This window comes from Symphalangus syndactylus, chromosome 11 (genome assembly GCF_028878055.3).
Source record: "Symphalangus syndactylus isolate Jambi chromosome 11, NHGRI_mSymSyn1-v2.1_pri, whole genome shotgun sequence".
Classification (NCBI taxonomy): domain Eukaryota; kingdom Metazoa; phylum Chordata; class Mammalia; order Primates; family Hylobatidae; genus Symphalangus; species Symphalangus syndactylus.
This window is the reverse complement of record NC_072433.2, coordinates 19891318-19911549: the sequence shown is the minus strand read 5'-3', so window position 1 is coordinate 19911549 and position 20232 is coordinate 19891318. Positions and strand designations below refer to the sequence as shown.

General features: G+C 47.1%; 2 protein-coding genes across 3 annotated transcripts in view; both read right to left on the bottom strand.

The window, feature by feature from the left end:
• IL34 (interleukin 34) overlaps nt 1-752 on the bottom strand; it is a 77317-nt gene extending 76565 nt beyond the window's left edge. For both annotated transcript variants that reach the window (XM_055299177.1, XM_055299179.1), the window contains exon 1: nt 602-752. The gene's annotated coding sequence lies outside the window, so the exon portion shown is untranslated. The remainder of the gene's footprint in view (nt 1-601) is intronic.
• A 7549-nt stretch (nt 753-8301) lies between these two features.
• SF3B3 (splicing factor 3b subunit 3) overlaps nt 8302-20232 on the bottom strand; it is a 50233-nt gene continuing 38302 nt past the window's right edge. The window contains exons 17-26 of the mRNA XM_055297802.2: nt 19185-19339; nt 16920-17094; nt 15696-15901; nt 15442-15598; nt 13430-13555; nt 12463-12675; nt 11816-11914; nt 10824-10967; nt 9399-9503; nt 8302-8928 (exon numbers count right to left, since the gene is read on the bottom strand). Coding sequence (XP_055153777.1) covers nt 8788-8928; nt 9399-9503; nt 10824-10967; nt 11816-11914; nt 12463-12675; nt 13430-13555; nt 15442-15598; nt 15696-15901; nt 16920-17094; nt 19185-19339 — 1521 coding nt within the window. The 3' untranslated portion in view covers nt 8302-8787. The remainder of the gene's footprint in view (nt 8929-9398; nt 9504-10823; nt 10968-11815; nt 11915-12462; nt 12676-13429; nt 13556-15441; nt 15599-15695; nt 15902-16919; nt 17095-19184; nt 19340-20232) is intronic.

Below are 20232 nucleotides of genomic sequence, written 5' to 3'. Positions count from 1 at the left end.
ATGTACCACCACACCTGGCTAACTTTTTTATTTTTAGTAGAGACAGGGTTTCATCTTGTTGGCCAGGCTGGTCTCAAACTCCTGACCTCAAGTGAGCCGCTCGCCTCAGCCTCCCAGAGTGCTGGGATTACAGGCGTGAGCCATTGCACCCGGCCAAGTCAATTAATTTTTGATAAAGTAATACATGCAAGTGATAGTTCACACACACAGTACATTAAGGTCCAAAGACCTACGTCAATATATAGTAGAGCAGCGCCCCACAGCCCATGCCAACCATTTGAGAATGTAGGTTTGTCAATTGACTAAACTCTGAAGGGCACACACAGAGGTGACTTGCTTTATGGTTATGTGGATCTGCTTTTTCCTGCAAGGCTGATGAAGGCAAAGATTAAAAATTGAAACCCAAAGCAGACAGTTCTACTGAGGCATACTTCTCTGAGGCATATTTCAGAGTGTCTTGGCTAGGACTGTCTTTGTCAAGTCTAGCTCAAGTCCCTCTTCCTGGGATCAGTGAAGCAACAGCAGAATCAGGGTGGGGAAGCCAGGCCGTCAGAGGCAGAAGAAAGCTAGGCGTAAGAGAGAAAGCCCGCTGCCTTCTTACCTGTTCACGTGCCAAGACTCGGTCTCCTACGGTTTGCTGGTGGCCTTAAGGGGCTCCAGGACCCCAAGCAGGTGCCTAAGGGCCACGGGCAGTGGGTGCCAGGTGGGAGAGGCTGAGGCTGCCCCCAGCCCACAGTCCAGGCTTCCCGTCTGATGAGAAGGGCGGAGAAAGCAGGCCACTGCAGCTCTGCTCAGGAACCGAAGCCAGCAGGGGCGGGGCGGGGCCACGTGGCCCCCGCCTGCTTTGGAGTGTGGAGTAGGAGGGAGTCTTCAACCAGAGGATCAGCCAGGGGACTGCTCTGACTGAGGGCGCCAGCCAGTTGACTACAAGAAGTCCCCCAAACCCAGGCCCTGGCTCCCAGGCAGCTTGGAGTGTTCTAAGGGACTACCCCAGCTCCTCTCCAGAACACTTGGCCTAGACAAAAGCCTCTTCTCAAAACTAAGAGCCAGGTGATGGGGAGTTGGGTGTAGTGACATGAGCCTCAGGGGGCTGAGGCAGGAGACTCTCTTGAGGCCAAGAGTTCGAGGCTGCAGTGAGCTGCAATTGCACCTGTGAATAACCACTGTGCTCCAGCCTGGGCAGTATAGCGAGATCCTGTCTCTAAAAAAACAAAACAAAACACAAAACTGAGTGATGTGGTGGTGACTGGAGAGTTTGTGTGTGTGTGTTGAGTGGGGGGACTGGGGGTCCATTAGGTGGAAGAAAAGGCCTTTCTCTGATACATCATCCCTGTTGAGCACCAATGAGTTACCCAGTCTACAGATGAAGAGACATGAGCTCCAAAAGGTGAATAATCTTTTTTTTTTTTTGAGACAGAGTTTCACAGCAGGGACTACAGGCACGCTCCACCATGCCCAGCTAATTTTGTATTTTTAGTAGAGATGGGATTTCACCATGTTGGCCAGGCTGGTCTTGAACTCCTGACCTCAGGTGATCTGCCCATGTCAGCCTCCCAAGTGTTGGGATTACAGGCATGAGCCACCATGCCTGGCCCTTTTTTTAGACAATGTCTCTATTGCCCAGGCTAGAGTGCAGTGGCACGATCACAACCCACTGTGGTCTTGCCCCCGGGCTCAATTGATCCTCCCACCTCAGCCTCCCAAGTAGCTGGGACCACTACACCCAGCTAATTTTTATTTTTTGTAGATACAGATGTCTCCCTATGTTGCCCAGGCTGGTCTCAAACTGCTGGCCTCAAGGAATCCTCCTGCCTTAGCCTCCCAAAGTGCTGGGATTCAGGCTTGAGCTACTGTGCCTGGCCTTGGGTAAGATTCCTCACCCCTTTTCTGGGGCTTGAGCCCAGGAGTTAGAGACCAGCCTGTGCAACATAGAAAGACCCCCATCTCTGCAAAAAAAAAAAAAAAAAATTAAAAAATTAAAAAATTAGCCAGGCATCATGGTGGCTCATGCCTGTAGTCATAACTATTCAGAAGGCTGAGGCAGTAGGATCACTTGAGCCCTGGAGGTCGAGGCTGCACTAAGCTATGACCGAGCCACTGCACTCCAGCCTGGATGACAGAGCAAGACCCTGTCTCTTTTCTTAGAAAAAAAAAAGAGAGAGAGAGAGATTGAGAAAGAGAGAGAGAGAGAATCTTACCTAAGATTCTCCAGCTGGTTACTGAGGTTTGACCCTAAAGCCAGGCTTTCCTGAGAGACACAGGACCTGTCCTGGTGTAACACATGGCCTCAGACCCAGCATTTATGGGAGTTGAGGTCCTTTCCCTCAGCACCATCACCAAAGGTACAGTCATTCTCCCTTCAGCTGGGTCAGAGTGGGCAACTGCAGGGGCATCTTCAAGATCTCTGTCAAGTTTGCATAGCAGGCTTCCTGATTTTACTAGACTGCATTTGGATTCATTAGGGGTGGGCCAGTCGGGGAGGGAGGATAGGAGAAGGGCTGTGTTCAAAGCCTCAAACTATCCAAGAGGGGAGTCTGTAGTGTTTCACTGAATGTGAGCACAGAATCCTTGATTTAGGAACTCCTTATTAACACCCAGTCTTCCACAGCCGACCTAGTCTGGAGTGCTGACCTGGCTGGATGCGGTGGCTCACGCCTGTAATCCCAACACTTTGGGAGGCTGAGGCGGGCGGATCACCTGAGATCAGGAGTTCGAGACCAGCCTGGCCAACATAGTGAAACCCCGTCTCTACTAAAAATACAAAAATTAGCCAGGCATGATGGCAGGCGCCTGTAATGCCAGCTACTCGGGAGGCTGAGGCAGGAGAATCGCATGAACACGGCAGGCAGAGGTTGCAGTGAACCAAGATCACTGCACTCCACCCTGAGCGACAGAGTGAGACTCAGTCTCAAAAATAAAAAAATATAAAAAGAAGAAAAAGAAGAAAAGAAGAAAAAGAAATGCCAACCTAGTGATAATAGTGCGCTTTATTCCGAGTGCCAATGCATGCCACAGTAGTTGTTCATGAAATGTTTTCTCAATTGGATCGACAAAACTGGATTCCTGGTTTGGCCCTGAACTTGCAACAGGACAATAATGCCCACGCTGGAATGTTCCGGGCTAACTCCTTACCCATCCCCAAGGTAGTGGCCACACAGATCAAACACACTCTCTGCAAGGCCCTGCTGGAAAACTCTGCCAAGGCGTTGATTCATCCGTTGGGCAGCTCGTGGGAGGGCAGAGTGGGTGGAGGTGATGGGGGCACAGCCACAGGATCTCACTGGTGCCTCACAGAAGCCTGAACACCCCACGGTGCCCTCTGGGGCCTCTTGGCTTGGAATGATGCCCCTTTCTTTCAAAGCATCACATATAGGACAGCAGGTCCCCCAGATCTCCCAGGGCCAGACCCCCAGGTCAGCAGACAAGCCTCAGAACCCCTGAGCACTGTCATGTGCCTTTGTGCTACCATGACCCCGAGAGACCAGTTTTTGTTTTTTGGTGTTTTTGAGACAGGTTTCGTTCTGTCATCCAGGCTGGAGTGTAGTGGCGCAGTCACAGCTCACTGCAGCTTCAAACTCATAGGCTGAAGTGATCCTCCTGTCTCAGGCCCCTAATTGCTGGAACTACAAGTGTGCACCACCATGCCTGGCTAATTTTTGTATTTTTGGAGAGATGGGGTTTTGTCACGTTGCCCAGGCTGGTCTCAAACTCCTGGGCTCAAGGGATCCTCTTGCCTTGGCCTCTCAAAGTGCTGGGATTACAGGTGTGAGCCACCATGCCGGGCCCAGTAGATCAGTCTTATTCTACCAATTTACAGGCAGGAAACCAAGACTATGCTTAGAGGCTAGTGAGCCCAGGTCATCTGACTCTGTATACAGTGCTCTCTTCATGGACTTTGCTGCCTCTTGGCATTTGGTAGGTGGAATCTCGTTTCTGATTGCTTTATGATGACAGCATTGCCTTTCTCCAGTTACAGCATCGACTCCCTAAAGCTGAGATTCCCCAGTGTGTCCTCATAACAGCTGGAAGCCCTAATAACCCACAGGAAATGGTAGTATGTCCCTTGACCATCACGTGTCACTAGCTTATACACATATACTCATGGCTCCAAATTAGTAACTTCTAAGCCTAAACGCTACCAAATGACCCAACTGAAAGCACCTCTCCTTTCATTCTGAGACTGCAGTCAGAGAAGAGAGCAAGTTCTGTTGAGTGGACCTGGGAATTTAAAACTTCAGGACTAGGCTCTGGAAGGCAGAGTGAGAGGTGGGAAACTGAAGGGGGCTTGCCTCTGGGCATCGCCAGAGATGCTGCATACGGGAGTGGGGTGGGGTAGGGTGGGGCTAACAGGGCCCCTCAGCTATTCCAGATGGGCTGGCCCAGCTCCTTTTCCAAATCTGAAACTTCCAAACCTGGTTTTCTTTGATAACGTTTTTTTCTTCATTTTGAACAAGCAGCAATGTTCATTGTCCATCATAGCTACTAATCCTGACACTCGACTGTGAAACAGACACATGCCCAGACATCACCAGCAGACTCTTTTTTTTTTTTTAAACAGGGCTTCACGCCCAGCTTTTTGAATTTTTTGTAGAGATGGGGTCTGTTTCCTGGGCTGGTCTTAAACTTCTGGGCCCAAGCGATCTGCCTGCCTCTGGCCGCCCAAAGTGCTGGGATTACCAGCCATGAGCCACTGTGTGAGTAATTGGGAGCAGACACCAGGAATCTGTTGTGACAAATGAAAAGGGTTCTAATATCCCACTGGGATTATGAGCCACACCTACAGGTTTCCTACCATTTCCTGACCTAAAGCCCCTGCTGCCCACTCCCCACCTCTTCATTTTTCAGACTTCGGACCTTCTGATTTTCCCTGAAGTCCCAAGGTTGTGGCTGAGAAAATCAGATGCAGGCTGTAGGCTCTTCTGAAACTGGTGACAGGCCCTCTGGCAGACTCACCTCACCGCCAACCTCACAGCGACAGACTGCCAGGTTATAAACTCTCCTCCAACCTCTGGGTGCAGAACAGAGCTGGGAGGAGGTGGTTCATGGTAGGTGCCCAGTAAACGTTTGTGGAAGAAATGAACGTATAGCAGCCTCTAGTGGGTCAGCATGTCTCCTGATGGCTTAAACAGCTCCTGGCCAAGCACAGCGGCTCATGCCTGTAATCCCATTGCTTTGGGAGGCCAAGGTGGGTGGATCACCTGAGGTCAGGAGTTCGAAACCAGCCTGGCCAACATGGTGAAACCCCATCTCTACTAAAAATACGAAAATTAGCCAGGCGTGGTGGTGCACGCCTGTAGTCCCAGCTACTTGGGAGGCTGAGGCAGGAGAATTGCTTGAACCCGGGAGGCAGAGGCTGTGATGAGCCGAGATTGTGCCTCTGTACTCTAGCCTGGGCGATGAGTAAGACTTCATCTCAAAAAAAAAAAAAGAAAAAAAGAGACACAACTCTTGGTTGCGCTGGTTTAGACTGGTGTGTAGCCTACTACACTTGCCCATTTCAGTTCACCTGAACTTCACAGGGCGTGTTGGGCTACCAAATCACTCAAATGTCAATCCACCGTGGCCAAGCAGGTGTTTTAGAGTCCCTGCCTTGTCCTCGAGAGCCATCTGTTCCTCCCTCCATTGTTACGTTTTTTGGACCGGGTTTGATTTCAGCAGCAGGATGTTTCTGAGCTCTACGTATAGCCCTTGAAAATTAATTTTAAGGGTGTAGTAAAATATTCACATACAATATTCCATATGCAAATGAGCAAGTGGACGACTCAAACACACGTCATTTCTATTTTGAATAGAAAACAGGATTTAGAGGCTGGGCATGGTGGCTCACGCCTGTAATCACAGCACTTTGGGAGGCTGAGCTGGGTGGACCACTTGAGGCCAGGAGTTCGAGACCACCCTGTCCAACATGGTAAAACCTTCTCTACTAAAAATACAAAAATTAGCGGACATGATGGCACATGCCTGTAGTTCCAGCTATTTGGGAAGCTAAGGTAGGAGGATCGCTTGAGCTCAGGAGGTGGAGGTTGCAGTGGGCTGAGATTGCACCACAGCTCTCTAACCTGGGCAAGAGAGAAAGAGAGATTCTGTCTCTAATAAACAAAAAAACAAGAATTTAGGACCAGGCGCAATGGCTCACACCTATAATCCCAGTGTTTTGGGAGGCCAAGGCAGGAAGATCGTTTGAGGTCAGGAGTTCGAGACCAGCCTGGGCAACACAGGGAAACCCTGTCTCTACAAAAGTTTAAAAATTAGCTGAATATGGTGATACACATCTGTATTCTCCCCTACTCTGGAGGCTGAGGTGGATAGCTTGAGCCCAGGAGTTCAAGCCTCAGTGAGCTATAATCACTCCACTTCACTCCCGGCTAGGCAAGAGAGTGAGACTGTCTCTAATAAAATTTTTAAAAAATTAAAAAATAAAACAGAACTTAGGAATTAAAAAAAAAATTGAAAGCCAGACGGATCCCATCCGAATGCCTTAACATTTCTGGCTTTCCTCTAACAAGCTCAAGAAAGGCAGCAGCGTGGGAACAGCACACATTCTGGGGACCAGCACTCTCCCTGTGAGATGAGCCTTTTCCAGCGCGTGCCGGCAGCTGTCTCACTAGCAATACATTTACACTAACCAAGAAAAGCAACATTCCAACTAGAACCCCCCTCCTCCAAAGGAATGCTATTCTTGGCGAGAGATCTTCCAAAGGAAACATCTGCAGAACCTCTGCCCATAAGGTCAGGGGAAAGCTGAGGCAGCTAAAAACTTTTCAGTCCTAGGATCCAAGTCACAAGGGCTTAGCAATGGAACAGGATGGAAGCAAACCCAAGGGCAGATCCCTCTGACTGAGTTCTGCAGCAGCCTCTGATGGGTCTTGCCAAGGCTGGAGAGAGGTCTCTAGTTACCTCACTGCTCAATCGAACCACAGGAGTCAATCAGGTCCCCTTAACAATTACACAAATGGGACTTATCATTGAGTCACATCCAATCAAATTTTAAACTTTTGGAGGTCCTGCAGCAACTATGAAAATTCCTTTCCACATATTCAAGCCCAAATCCTTGTCCTAGCCCTTCCTCTTATAGAGAACAAGCAAGCTGATGGGCAGACTTCCAAAGGAAGCTCGGTGGTGACAACTCCTGATTCCATAGATCAGGTTTTCCTTTCTTACATAACCCCCTACCTTCTGTACGGAGTTTATGTATTTCAGTCGAACTTGAGTTAGAAAAGAGGGGAGGAGCTGCTCAAATATCTACGCTGAGTTCCTCAGATGACTGCATGTCAGTATCACACAATTTGATAGAATGGATTTAGGGCCACAGGAAAAAATGAGCCCTGAAATTAGGTTTTCAAAATCTAATTCAGAACTACTGTCTACTATGCAAATTCATGAGCTAAGTGAGAAAAAAGCATGTTATTTAGGGATTTGATTCCTGGCAAAACCTGGGTCTCTCTTGACTGATCTAAAACCAAGTCATGATTCAAGAGGTACTTAGTTCCAGGAGACAGTGTCAGTGTCAGGAACCCTCTGTGCTGGGCTCTGGGAGGTTCAGATTGTATCCCACCATTCCTGACTCTAACCCAGTGCTCACCAGATCATTTGCTCAATTTAGGTGGCTGAGCACATGCAGACGAAAGAATGTTTTACATTGTGAAGTATCGAGAACAGTGAGCTCGCTTCTCCAGGTTCAAGGCGCAAGGACAGCCTGGAAGACGAGGGCTTCCTACACAACTAAACAGGAGGAATTCTCAGGGGTGGGCTGGAACATTTCTGGAACTGGGCCTCTTCCACCTGACAGGCTCTCATTATACCCTAAAGGCCCTCTGGAACCCACCTGAGATGGGTGCTGCAGACAGGCCCCACATATACACAGTTCTCAGGGGCAGGGCATTATCTAGGTTCTTCTGTACTGACCCTTCCTATGGTCCTATGGAGCCAAAGATCTCTTTAGGTGCTGTATCAGTAAAAGGGGCATCTGCTAAGACTCCCCAGCTGGAATTCATGCTAAAATCCCCATACTAACATCCTCAGAGTAGAAGAGGAGGAACAATCAGCCACCTTTCCTCAATACTCAGTGGGAAGAGGGGTGGGTATCCACATGGTTATTGAGGCCATGTTTCATCAGCACAGCAAAAAGAGCCAGGAAAAAACAAAGAAACCACCACAGACCCGGGGGTGGGGAGCCACAGAGTGCCGCAAGTCCAAGTAGGCACCTGGAAGGAAGGAGTCTACTCAGTTCTTCCCGCTCTAACTTGGACTCAAACCTCCCACCTACATCCTCATCTCCAGAACAAGACACATGGACGCCAGTCACCTTAAAAACTAGGTTTCTATTTCTGGTTACATTCTAGAGCAGTGGAACTCAGGAGTGATACTATACCCTAACCAGTCCCACCACAGCCTGCCTTCCTTCCTCCCACAAAGATAACATTATACAAAACTGTATTTACAGGAAAACCAGTTAAAAATTAAGGGTGTGTGCAAAAGTAGACAGGAGAGTCAAGACATATCAATGTAGGGACGGCTTTGGGGAATGGGGAACTCGGGTTCCACACTGGAACCTGGGGTTGTGTATCATGTATCAGGTGGGGAGAAGTGTAGCAAATCTCAGTGCCAATTTGAGGGGAAGCCAGTCATTCCAGGAGAAGAGCTAAGGGGAAAGAGCTGTTGGCTTTTATAATGCAGTCTTAATTATCCAGTCACCCTCCTGCCACATGGCAGAAGCCAGGTGGCAGTGATGGTGGTGGGGGAAACAAAACACACAGTCTCTGGCAAGCCCCACGGGGAAAGGAGGGCTCAGAAGGCATAGCGGGTCCGGATATCCTCAAGTTTCTTGGACACCTCGGGTGGGGTTCGGTCCAGTTCTTCAGAGACGTTCTTTTGTTTGTTGGGTTCCATGGAATTGAACTGCTCACAGAGGTCTCCATCAATCACATTCTAAGATATGGAGAAAGCAGAAGGAAAAAAAATGGTGAGATGCCCAAAGAAAATGGCACATGCTAAAGAAGCACTTGTAGCGAAAGCTGTTTTTTTTAGTTTTTGAGACAGGGTCTCACCCTATCATCCAGGTTGCAATGCAGTGGGATAATCTTAGCTCACCGCACTCTCAAAATCTGGGGCTCAGCCTCCCAACTGGCTGGGACCACAAACGTGTGCCACCACGCCCAGACCGGGAAAACTTTTTATTCTCCACTCGATACTTGAACCCCACTTGTAGATCCAGGAACACTATCTTAAGTTGACTCTTGGTACTCAGAGTTCAGATTGGCAGAAGCAGGTGAAGCCTTTGCTTTGGCTGTGATCTGCCCTGAGGGGAGCACCTCCCCTGGTACTATTCCCATCAATCCACTCCCTGTGCTGCTCCTTTCTCAGGATCTCCCTTTTCAGCTCAGATTCCCCCAACCTACCTTCACAGGGAAGTAGTAGGAGCGAAAGCTGAGGTGGTCCCGCCCACAGAGAGGGGGATGTTCAGACCGCAGGTGCATTTCCACATGCTGGAAGAAGTCATGGTCCTGGCAAAAGAAACAAAAAATCTGTCACTGAGAAGTGATTTCAACTAGTCCAGAGTTTCCAAAAGCACAACGAACAGACAAGCCATTCATTTTTACTACACAAACACACGGGAAATATCTAATCACTTTCTGATAATCCCAGGTTTTTCTGCTACAACATGATAGTTAAAACCCAAAAGGAGACCACATGTTGTCTGCAGTGCAAGAGAGAATGCCACACATAAAGAATGGTTTGTGAGGTCAGATTCCTGATCCCAAGTTCCTTGGCTGGAATAAAACATGCCGAACTCTGACAAACCTAGAGTTGATTCCATATGGCGGTGTGTGCCCCAGGAGGGATCATCCCATCAATCCTGGCAATACTAGTCTGTGGAGTCCAGTTCTAGAGCTCTGGGCTCAGGCTAACCTTGTAAACTCGCATCAGACTGAAGCAAACCCTAGGACAGTATAAAAACAAACGGCCCGGCTGGGCACAGGTGGCTCACGCCTGTAATCCCAGCACTTTGGGAGGCTGAGGCAGGCGGATCACGAGGTCAAGAGATTAAGACCATCCTGGCTAACACGGTGAAACCCCGTCTCTACTAAAAATACAAAAAATTGGTCAGGCGTGGTGGCTCAGGCCTGTAATCCCAGCACTTTGGGAGGCCAAGGCGGGCGGATCACAAGGTCAGGAGATTGAGACCATCCTGGTCAACACGGTGAAACCCCATCTCTACTAAAAATACAAAAAATTAGCCGGGCGTGGTGGCGGGCGCCTGTAGTCCCAGCTACTCGGGGGGCTGAGGCAGGAGAATGGCGTGAACCCGGGAGGCGGAACTTGTTGTGAGCTAAGATTGCGCCACTGCACTCCGGGCTGGGCGAACCTGGGAGGTGGAGTTTGCAGTGAGCCGAGATCGCGCCACTGCACTCCAGCCTGGGTAAGAGTGAGACTCCGTTGCAAAAACAAACAAACAAACAAAAAAAAAACAAAAAATTAGCCGGGCGTGGTGGTGGGCGCCTGTAGTCCCAGCTACTCGGGAGGCTGAGGCATGAGAATGGCGTGAACCTGGGAGGTGGAGTTTGCAGTGAGCCGAGATCGCGCCACTGCACTCCAGCCCTGGTAAGAGTGAGACTCTGTCGCAAAAAAAAAAAAAGAAACCAAATGGCCTTCCCTGGATGTGGGGGAATCAAGATTCCTATCTCCCCAAGTATTTCTGTCACTTTATATTCCCAGAACATTATTAATTATATGTGGGGACAAATGAATTTGACCTCTTAGGTAGATTCAGCACCAAGAAACAACCTTAAAAGTCAAGGCCAGAGTAATGCGGGCACTCTCACCTCATGGGACGTGAATGGCACAAGGATGCCAATTCCTCCAGACAAGGTGGTATAGACAAGTGATTCTGAGCCTCCGGGGATCAGCGTGGTCTTCTGTAAGGACAGCACCGTCTCCCCGACATGGTAGTTCATGATCACCTCTGCCTGTGAGTCACAAACAGACTAGTGACTGTGTGCACCCTGGACTCCCAAGGGCAAGCAGTGCTCCCTAAGGCACATTTCACAATCTATTAACATCCAAAAATTATTACAGAGGCCAACGTGGGAGGATTGATAGAGCCCAGGATTTCAACACCAGCCTGGGCAACACAGTGAGGTCTCGTATACCCATACCCACAAAATCTGCCAGGTTTGGTGGCATGTACTGTAGTCCCAGCTACTCAGGAGGCTGAGGGGGAAGGATCACTTGAGCCTAGGAGGTGGAAGCTGCAGTGATCTGTGATTGTACCACCACACTCCAGCCCGGGCAACCGAGTGAGACCTTGTCTCAAAAACAAACAATAAATCCAAAAATTATTAAAACCTATACTTTAAAATTCTCACATTTACTTAAAGCTTAATGCCTCATAAAACATGCTAAAGTTACTGTTCATCATTTCTTAAACAAGAACCATTTTGTTAAATTTATCAAGCTTGCCATAAAAAAAAGGAAAACACAAAGAAAATTATAGAAAACAGCAATCACTAGGCTTGTCTTCTAAAATAGATTTGCCCGAAAGTCCAGAGATGTTCTAGTAAAGCAGCACATGCCTACAGGAGAAAGTAAAGCCCAGGACACACCTCAGAGCAGAGGACTGGGAATGGACTCTCTCTAAGGAACTCGCTACTCTCCAAGGAGATTTTTTGCAGATTGGTAAGAAAGGACTGTGAACGGACAGCACTCAGCACAGTCGCGTGCACTGTGAATAATTCACCAAAAGCAATTTCTTCAGTGAGGACAACAGGAAAAGTGCTAAGCGGTGTCCTCCCTGGGGCCCATTCTGTAATCTTACCTTCTGGGAGGCCCCATTGAGCAAGCCACGGTCCCACAGGGCTTTGTTTCCTGTAGGGTCCTCATCTACTTCATCGTTGGTGTTAGGTGGGAGCCTCACCTACAAGGAAATGACACAAGTCACACTGCTGGGGCCCGGACCTGCTCACCTGGGTCACCAAGCAACAGGTGTGGCCCAGGTCCTTGCAAGTAAGCCACAGGGGCACTGCCTAGACAGAGGCCTGAGCCCACGTGTCCTGCACCTGCTCTGGCGGGCAGGAGCTGTGTCTGAGAACCAAGAAACTGAAACTAATCGACCCATTAGCAAGGGTTTAACACAGCTAAGGGTAAAACCAAAACCACACAACATAGACAACAGACGTTCCAAAGTTCTTATAAAACGTAAAAAGAAATATCAGCCATTAGCTCAAACTAAACCTATCATTAAATCATGTTCAATAGGGAGGAGGGAGATAAACCAGAGAGAAAAATCCAAAAGACTAGTAAGAAGGCTTAAAGAACAGATTGCCTGTAGAGTTAGCTTTAGTAGGATGGAATTTAATATCCATTTTTACTTCTCAGATTTGATTCATCTTTGGCTTTACCCACAAGAAACTGAGCCAGCTTTCCTACACATCACTGTAACCCAAGTTAACAACATCAACTCACCACACATATGTTGCCAAACTTGTCTGCCCCAGCCACAGTGTCATAGTCCAGGAGGCTGGCTGTAGTGACCCATCGGGGGTAGGTATCATCAGCAAAGATGATAAGCTGGTTTTCATTACGCTTGTAGCGAACCCAGATGAAACTTTCTTGGACGTCAGATACAATTACCCTATGTCCAATAGTCTGGATCCCAGAGATATAATTGGCAATATGCTGGGAAAAACAAAGACAATAGTGATGGTGGGTGTAATCCTGGGGTTCAGAACCCAAAGAAAGTCCAGCTTTCTGTATGACATATGTAGGGTCAGCAGAACAGCAAATACCAAAAACCAGCAGTTAGCAATGAATTCTAGCTGGGAAAAAGAGCCAAATAGCTTTTAATATAGTGCAAATATATGCCTAACTCTCACATTTCCTTTCCTTATAGAAGCTAGCAAGACAGAAAGCTAGTTCTTGTTTGGTAAGTCAATAAATGAGATCCCTCTACTCCTGCTCCTCTCAAAACTCAAGGGCTGGTGCGGTGGCTCACGCCTGTAAACCCAGGAATTTGGGAGGCCAAGGCGGGCGGATCATGAGATCAAGAGCTAAGAGACTAGCCTGGCCAACATGGTAAAACCCTGTCTCTACTAAAGATACAAAAAATTAGCCAGGCGTGGTGGTGCGCATGTGTAATCTCAGCTACTCAGGAGGCTGAGGCAGGAGAATCGCTTGAACCCAGGAGGCGGAGGTTGCAGTGAGTCGAGATCACGCCACTGCACTCCAACCTGGGCAACAGGGCGAGACTCCGTCTCAAAAACAAACAAACAAAAAAATCAAAAAAACAAGTGCATAATTCTGAAGCTGGAATTGGGGTAACACAACAAGTCCTAATAAAGATAAGATTTTAAAACTCAATGCCCACCACCCCACCAATGCCCCTACCCTTGACACATGAGCTAGATCGCAGCACCAATGCCAGCACACTTACCTTATTCTCACACTTTCGGAGTAACTTCTTCTTTCCCAGGTCATAGACACGCAACAGCTTCCCCACACCAATCAACACCCTCCCCTGGAATGGGGCAATGGCAGCAGGGACCTCTTCCACAGGAGTCTATAGAGGAAAAGCAGGTAATACAGCTATTATAAATGCCTGCCAGACACAGGCCCCACCTCTCTGCCCAGAAATGCCTGCTTCCACAGGAGCCTATCATTAAGAAACACACCAGTGAGTTTATTTTGCTAATGAATCAGGGTGTTGGGGTGAACAGGCCCCACATGCTGCATTCACCCAGCAGAGGGATCAATGCTGTAAGTGACAAGAAGTTCTGGTACCACATGACTGCTGCCCAGAGCCTGTGCTAGGTTTAACTGGCCTCATGAAATAATAGCGAGGCCTTAGTAGCTAAGAAGTGACTGTAATTTGTGGAGGGACAGGAAAGAAATGCTACTGAAAAGTGACATCTTTTTTTTTTTTTTGAGACAGGGTCTCACTGTCGCTCAGGCTGAAGGGCTGTGGCAGGCGCAATTATGGCTCACTATAGCCTGGACTTCCTGGGCTCAGGTGATCCTCCCACCTCAGCCTCCCAAGTAGCTGGGACTACAGGCATGTGCCATCACGCCCGACTAATTACCTGTATTTTTTGTAGAAACTGAGTTTAACCACATTGCCAGGCTGGTCTCAAACTCTTGGGCTCAAGTGACCTGCTTGACTCGGACTCCCAAAATGCTGGGATTACAAGCGTGAGCCACTGTACCCAGCCTAGTGACATCTCAGTTGTAAAGGAGAGACAAATTTAATATGAAAAAGGGTCTATGAAGTATTTCTTAGAGGATACTCCCCTTATGGTAGGGTTGAAGGAATCCATATGCCGTCAGTGTGGAGAGAATATTCTTTTTATTTTAAAAATTATGGTAAAATAGTCATAACATAAAGTTTACCATCTTAATCCTTTTTTTTTTTTGAGACAGAGTCTCGCTCTGTCGCCCAGGCTGGAGTGCAGTGGTGCAATCTCGGCTCACTGCAACCTCTGCCTCCCGGGTTCAAGCGATTCTCATGCCTTAGCCTCTGGAGTAGCTAGGGTTACAGGCGCCCACCACCATGCCTGGCTGATTTTTTATTTTTAATAGAGACGGGATTTCACCACATTGACCAAACTGGTCTTGAACTCCTGACCTCAGGTGATCCGCCCACCTCAGCCTTCCAAAGTGCTAGGATTACAGGCGTGAGACACTGTGCCCAGCCAATCATTTTTAAGTATACACTTTAGTGGCATTAAGCACATTTACTGTTGTGTAACTATCACCTCCAGAATTTTTTTCATCTTCCCAAACTGAAACTCTGTACCCATTAAACAGTAACTTCCCAGAGAATGCAGGTGGAAAAGAATATTAAATCTTTTTTTTTTTTTTTTTTTTGACAGTCTCACTCTGTCACCCAGGCTAGAGTGCAATGGCACAATCTCGGCTCACTGCAACCTCTGCCTCCCGGGTTCAAGCGATTCTCCTGTCTCAGCCTCCCAAGCAGCTGGGATTACAGGTGCGTGCCACCATGCCTGGCTGATTTTTATATTTTTAGTAGAGACAGGCTTTCACCATGTTGGCCGGGCTGGTCTCAACTCCTGACCTCAGGTGATCTGCCTGCCTCGGCCTCCCAAAGTGCTGGGATTACAGGCGTGAGCCACCGCGCCCAGCCAGAATATTAATTATTTAAACTGCTGAATTTTGGTCACAAATTGTTGCCTGCTTATTAAAACAGTAAGAAAGGGACCAGTTCAATGTGCATCTATCTCCCCATTATGGATGGTTAGCACAAAGCCTTCCTGTGGAATGCACAGACACAAGAACATCACCGCAGCTAGAAGGCCCCAGCATTTTCCATGTGCTGGTAAGAGATAGGAATCAAGGAGCTGGTCCCCAAAGACCTGATCCATAACATAAGCAAAAGTGAGAGAATTCAATGGGACTTAAGATCTAGGAGAACCACTGGCTGATTCCTACCTTGTGCAAAAACTCCAGTTTTTCCCCATTGTTCACAAGCTTGTAAGTATAGACGAAGCCCCCTGCCACAGATCGGGGGTTTAGTATCAGGTCCTTGGCCACACCCACCAGCACATACCAGTCTTCACCAGTGTTGGAGAACCTGCACACAGCCACACTACACACAGAATAAGAAGCAAGAGTAAGTCCTTAGTCAAAACCCAGAGAGCTCCTGTTCCAGCCTGCCAAACCCTGGACTGTCCTAAGCTGCTTACCTAAAAGCTGCCTCATTCTGTTCCAGCTGAACAAGGTCCAGTGTGTTCCCCTGAATGGGATTCATCACCCGGATCACAGAGGCCCACTGCCCATTGCCAGCCTTGGGAGCTCCAAAGATGGATTCAGGGAGGTTTTCATTAAGGAATGCTGCTGCCATCTCTGCGGCCAGCTCCCGCTCATCCTCCCCTGCTGCTTCCACCATTTCCTAAACCCAAAAAAACGAGTAACTGAGTTGGCGTGCTCAGAGGTAGGGGCTGGCTGAGAAGAGGACAGGTAGCAAGAACACTCCAGGGGGTTCTTAATACATAAAGCAGCAAAGTCAGCCATCCCAGCCAGGATTTCCTGACATGAATATAAAAGGGAGAGGTGTATAGACTAGGGAAGACAGAAGATCAAAAAGGGAAATCCAGACATTGCTAGTTACATATTAGTAGAAAACACCAAAAAGAACAACAGCTGTGACAAATATTGAACTAGTGGCTTGAGAAAAATGACAACGGAAACTCCATTTTTCTATCCAACCCATCTGATTTCCCTTACTAAGACTACTCTGTCTCCACTCTTTAAGGATGAATACAGTTCTACGTGGTTGTAGCTATTTGGTTTTTGCTACACAATGAGTTCTAGAAAGAGCTGGTGTTGTGGAGAACATGAAAGCTGTCTCCTTTGGGCCCAAATAAAGGAAATTACAGTCTATTTTGGAAGCTCAAGGACGGGAGAATTCTGTTTCAGAGAGGGAACTTAATTGTGAATAAAAGGAGGTCAGAGTATAGTCCTGGGTTACAAGAAAGGTTCTAAAATGAAGTACTTTGGGACAATGGCTTCTGCTTAAAAAAGCTGAAAAGAGCCTAGATCTTTAAAAACAAAGAATATAATAACAATTACAGGAGTTTAAACTTTTGATAGAGTCTCACGTCCAGAGTGCCACCGGTATGCAGTGGCATGATCATGGCTCACTGCAGTCTTGAACTCCTGGGCTCAAGTGATCCTCCTGCCTCAGCCTCCCAAGTAGCTGGGACTACAGGAGTGCGCCAACACACCAGGAGACCTTTTAACATTTTTAATAGAGGTACAGTTTTGCTATGTTGCCCAGGCTGGTCACGAACTAGTGGCCTCACGCAATAATCCTCCCACCTCAGCCTCCCAAAGTGCTGGGCAGTTTAAACTTTTCAACATAATTTCACACATCTTTTAATGGAACCCCTGAACATTAGTCTCATTACCTCTGCCATCTGCTGCTTTCTCTGAGCTTTTGTGGCCTCAGTGTAGGCATTGTGGTCCGTTTCAATGATAATAAGGTTGTTACTCTCAGGGTGGATGACAAATTTCCTGGGTGTGTACTGCAGTGGGAAGGCTACTTGATTGAAGACAGCACCGAGCTTCTCTAACGCCAAAATCCTATGACAAAAAAGCAAGGCAGTTATTTAATACTCATTCGGACCTAGAAATTGGTGTTGAAATAGACTTTGAGCAGTCAGCAAACACATCAATCCCTGGAGCTCTAACGTTGGCATTAGGCAACATTAAACAACAGCCTCCTACTCTAGAAAACTCTGCGATACAGACACAGCGATCCAGGAAGGGCCTTCCCATTTGGCAACACCCTATCACAATTCACGACAGTTCTCGTTCCTACCAATGAAACACAAACGATTGTCAAAAGTTTTTTTTTTTTAATCACTCCAATGATAATAAAGAGCCCAATCCCAAATTTGTTGTGAAACACTGCAATTACCTGAACATATATGGTATTTGTAGTGATTGTGCTTCATAAAATAAAGTGGATGGCTTTGTGAATAAAAATCACCTCAGTTTACGAAAACTATGACAAGGCAAGAGATAGCAAATAAGGGACCTATAAATTTCTGTCAAATGGGACAGAGATGCACACATAAGCCAAACTATGTGCAAAATGAGCAGAACCCAGGTACTCTAAAAAATATAGTTACCTGATCTCTAATGATGGAGTTTTATTTGTAGTTTATTCTCTACATTAAAAAAGATAGGGGCTGGGTGCGGTGGCTCACGCCTGTAATCTCAGCACTTTGGGAGGCCGAAGCGGGCAGATCACCTAAGGCTAGGAGTTCAAGACCAGCCTGGGCAACATGGTGAAACACCAACTCTATTGAAAATACCAAAAAAAAGCCAAGTATGGTGGCACGCGCCTGTAGTCCCAGCTACTTGGGAGGCTGAGGTGGGAGAATCTCTTGAGCCCAGGAGCTCAAGACCAGCCTGGGCACCAAGGTGAAATCCTGTCTCTATAAAATAAAACACAAAAATTAGCCAGGCATGATGGCATGCACCCATAGTCCCACCAGGTACTTGGAGGTTGAGGCAGAAATAGCTTGAGCCCAGAAGTTGGGGCTGCAGTGAGCCATGATCACACCACTGCACTCCAACCTGTACAACAGAGTAAGACCTTGTCTCAAAAAGAAAAAAATTTAAAAATAAAAATTAAATAAAAAAATAAACTGCCCGCAAGAATTCTGCTTTTATGTCTCATAAGTCACCTTGCCTGATTTAGTTTTGGGGGGAAGTAAGTTCTGCTGCTAGGAAAGCCTAAAAATCTGTAGGGATTGTCTAAATCTATAGCAATTCAGGAGGTAGGGGCCACAGATGAGGCTACAACAAGGCTGGCTTAAAAGACAAGGGGAACATTGACAGGCAGGTATGTATGTGGGTGAAGAATTCCAGCACAGGTAGAGATTAAAAAAATATTAAGGGATGTAGAGGAGTGCAGGGAGATCAATTCTGCTGGAGCAGAAGACAAATACAAAGATGACGGAAAGAAAAAGGACAATGACCATGAAAAGACCCTGAAAGCTGTTGTAAAGAAATTTTGGGAGCTCATTTGATAAGCAATAGTGATTAATCTATCAAGAGGGCATAGTTTCATTATGAACAGCCAATAGTTATAACCAGGATGTGAACAACTTTGGTGGCTTAATTTTAAAAGCCCCCCAAAACTTGAGGAAGCCAAACTGACTGAGTTATTTTAGGTTCTTTTCCATCTTGCAAAGAATATTACATATACTGCTCAAACCTCACATCAATGTTACCAGGAAGAACAGTTTGGTCAACTTGAAAAAGGTCTAAATAACTTATATGTAGGTTAAAATTTAAGATTTAATACCGCAAATGACAAGACAGAGTAAGAAAGGTTATCAATGCAGTGATCCAATACTTGCTCTAAAACTAATCCAATGGCAATGCCCTTTTGCTAGAAAACAAAAATCTGAAATCTCCGGAAGATTGGACTGTATTAAAGCTTGGCCTTGAAAGTCTTAACAGAAGCTAAAACACCGAAACTTGGCTCTCAGGTACTAAAATGCTGAGCCAAATGAAGGTTTCAATTGCAACACACAAGCTTCTTGGTGAAGTTGGCTCTTTGCCACCTCTTCACAGCCTCCTCCAACACTCTGGCAGAACCAGTCTGAGCCCCTGGCAGAAAGGCTTCCTGCGGAGCTTCAGACATGAGACTCACTCACCGCAGGGTGTTGGTGGAGATGGCCACAATGCCCTCGGGACACTGTTCCGAGGCAAAACCCGATGCAAATTCCAGTGTCTCGTAAGACAGGGGGGTGAGATGGAAGCGAGATTGGTAAGAATAGCTCAACCATGAGCGGCTTGACATGGCCAATACCTGACGGGAAAAAAAAAAAAACAGCTCCAATAAGGTTTGGGAAAAAATACAAACATGGTAAGCTGACCAAAAGCCCTATCCCCAAATTTCAGTCTGCAGAGTATCCTAAAATATTCTAGAAATCTAACAGGCTATCTTAAGAAAAAGAGGGCTGGAGAGGCACTATGGCTTAGCATATGTGAAAAACATGGGCTATGAGCCATATGATCTAGACTAACCACTTCATCTCTCTAAGCCTGCTTCCACGTGTATAAAATGAAAATAGTACCACAAGGCTGGACAGCTGCAAGAATTAAATGGAATGAAGGCCAGGTGCGGTGGCTCATATCTGTAATCCCAGCACTTTAGGAGGCCACGGCGGGCGGATCACCTGAAGTCAGGAGTTCAAGACCAACCTGGCCAACATAGTGAAACCTCATCTCCACTAAAAATATAAAAATTAGCTGGGTGTGGTGGCATGCGCCTGTAATCCCAGCTACTCAGGAGGCTGAGGCAAAAGAATCGCTTGGACCCAGGAGGCGGAGGTTATAGTGAGCCAAGCTTGCACCACTGCATTCCAGCCTGGGCGACAGAGACTCCATCTACAAAAAAAAAAAAAAAAAAGAAAAAAGAAATAAATGGAATCAATTAGCACAGTGCCCAGAAACACTAACATTCTTAACTACAAAAGGATACAACGTTTCCCAATCTCTTTCACTTGTAGTAAACTTGACACTGATCTAAGACTGGGATAAAACCTGAGAATTCTTGTGGCTAGTGGTGTCCTAGAGGGGAGGTTTCCAGCCCTATTTGACCAGCCAGAGGGCTAAAGGGATCGATATCTCTACCCAGCTATAACCAAATCATGACATGGTGCCATGGAGCCCCAATGAGGAAGCTCTAGGTTAGGAAAC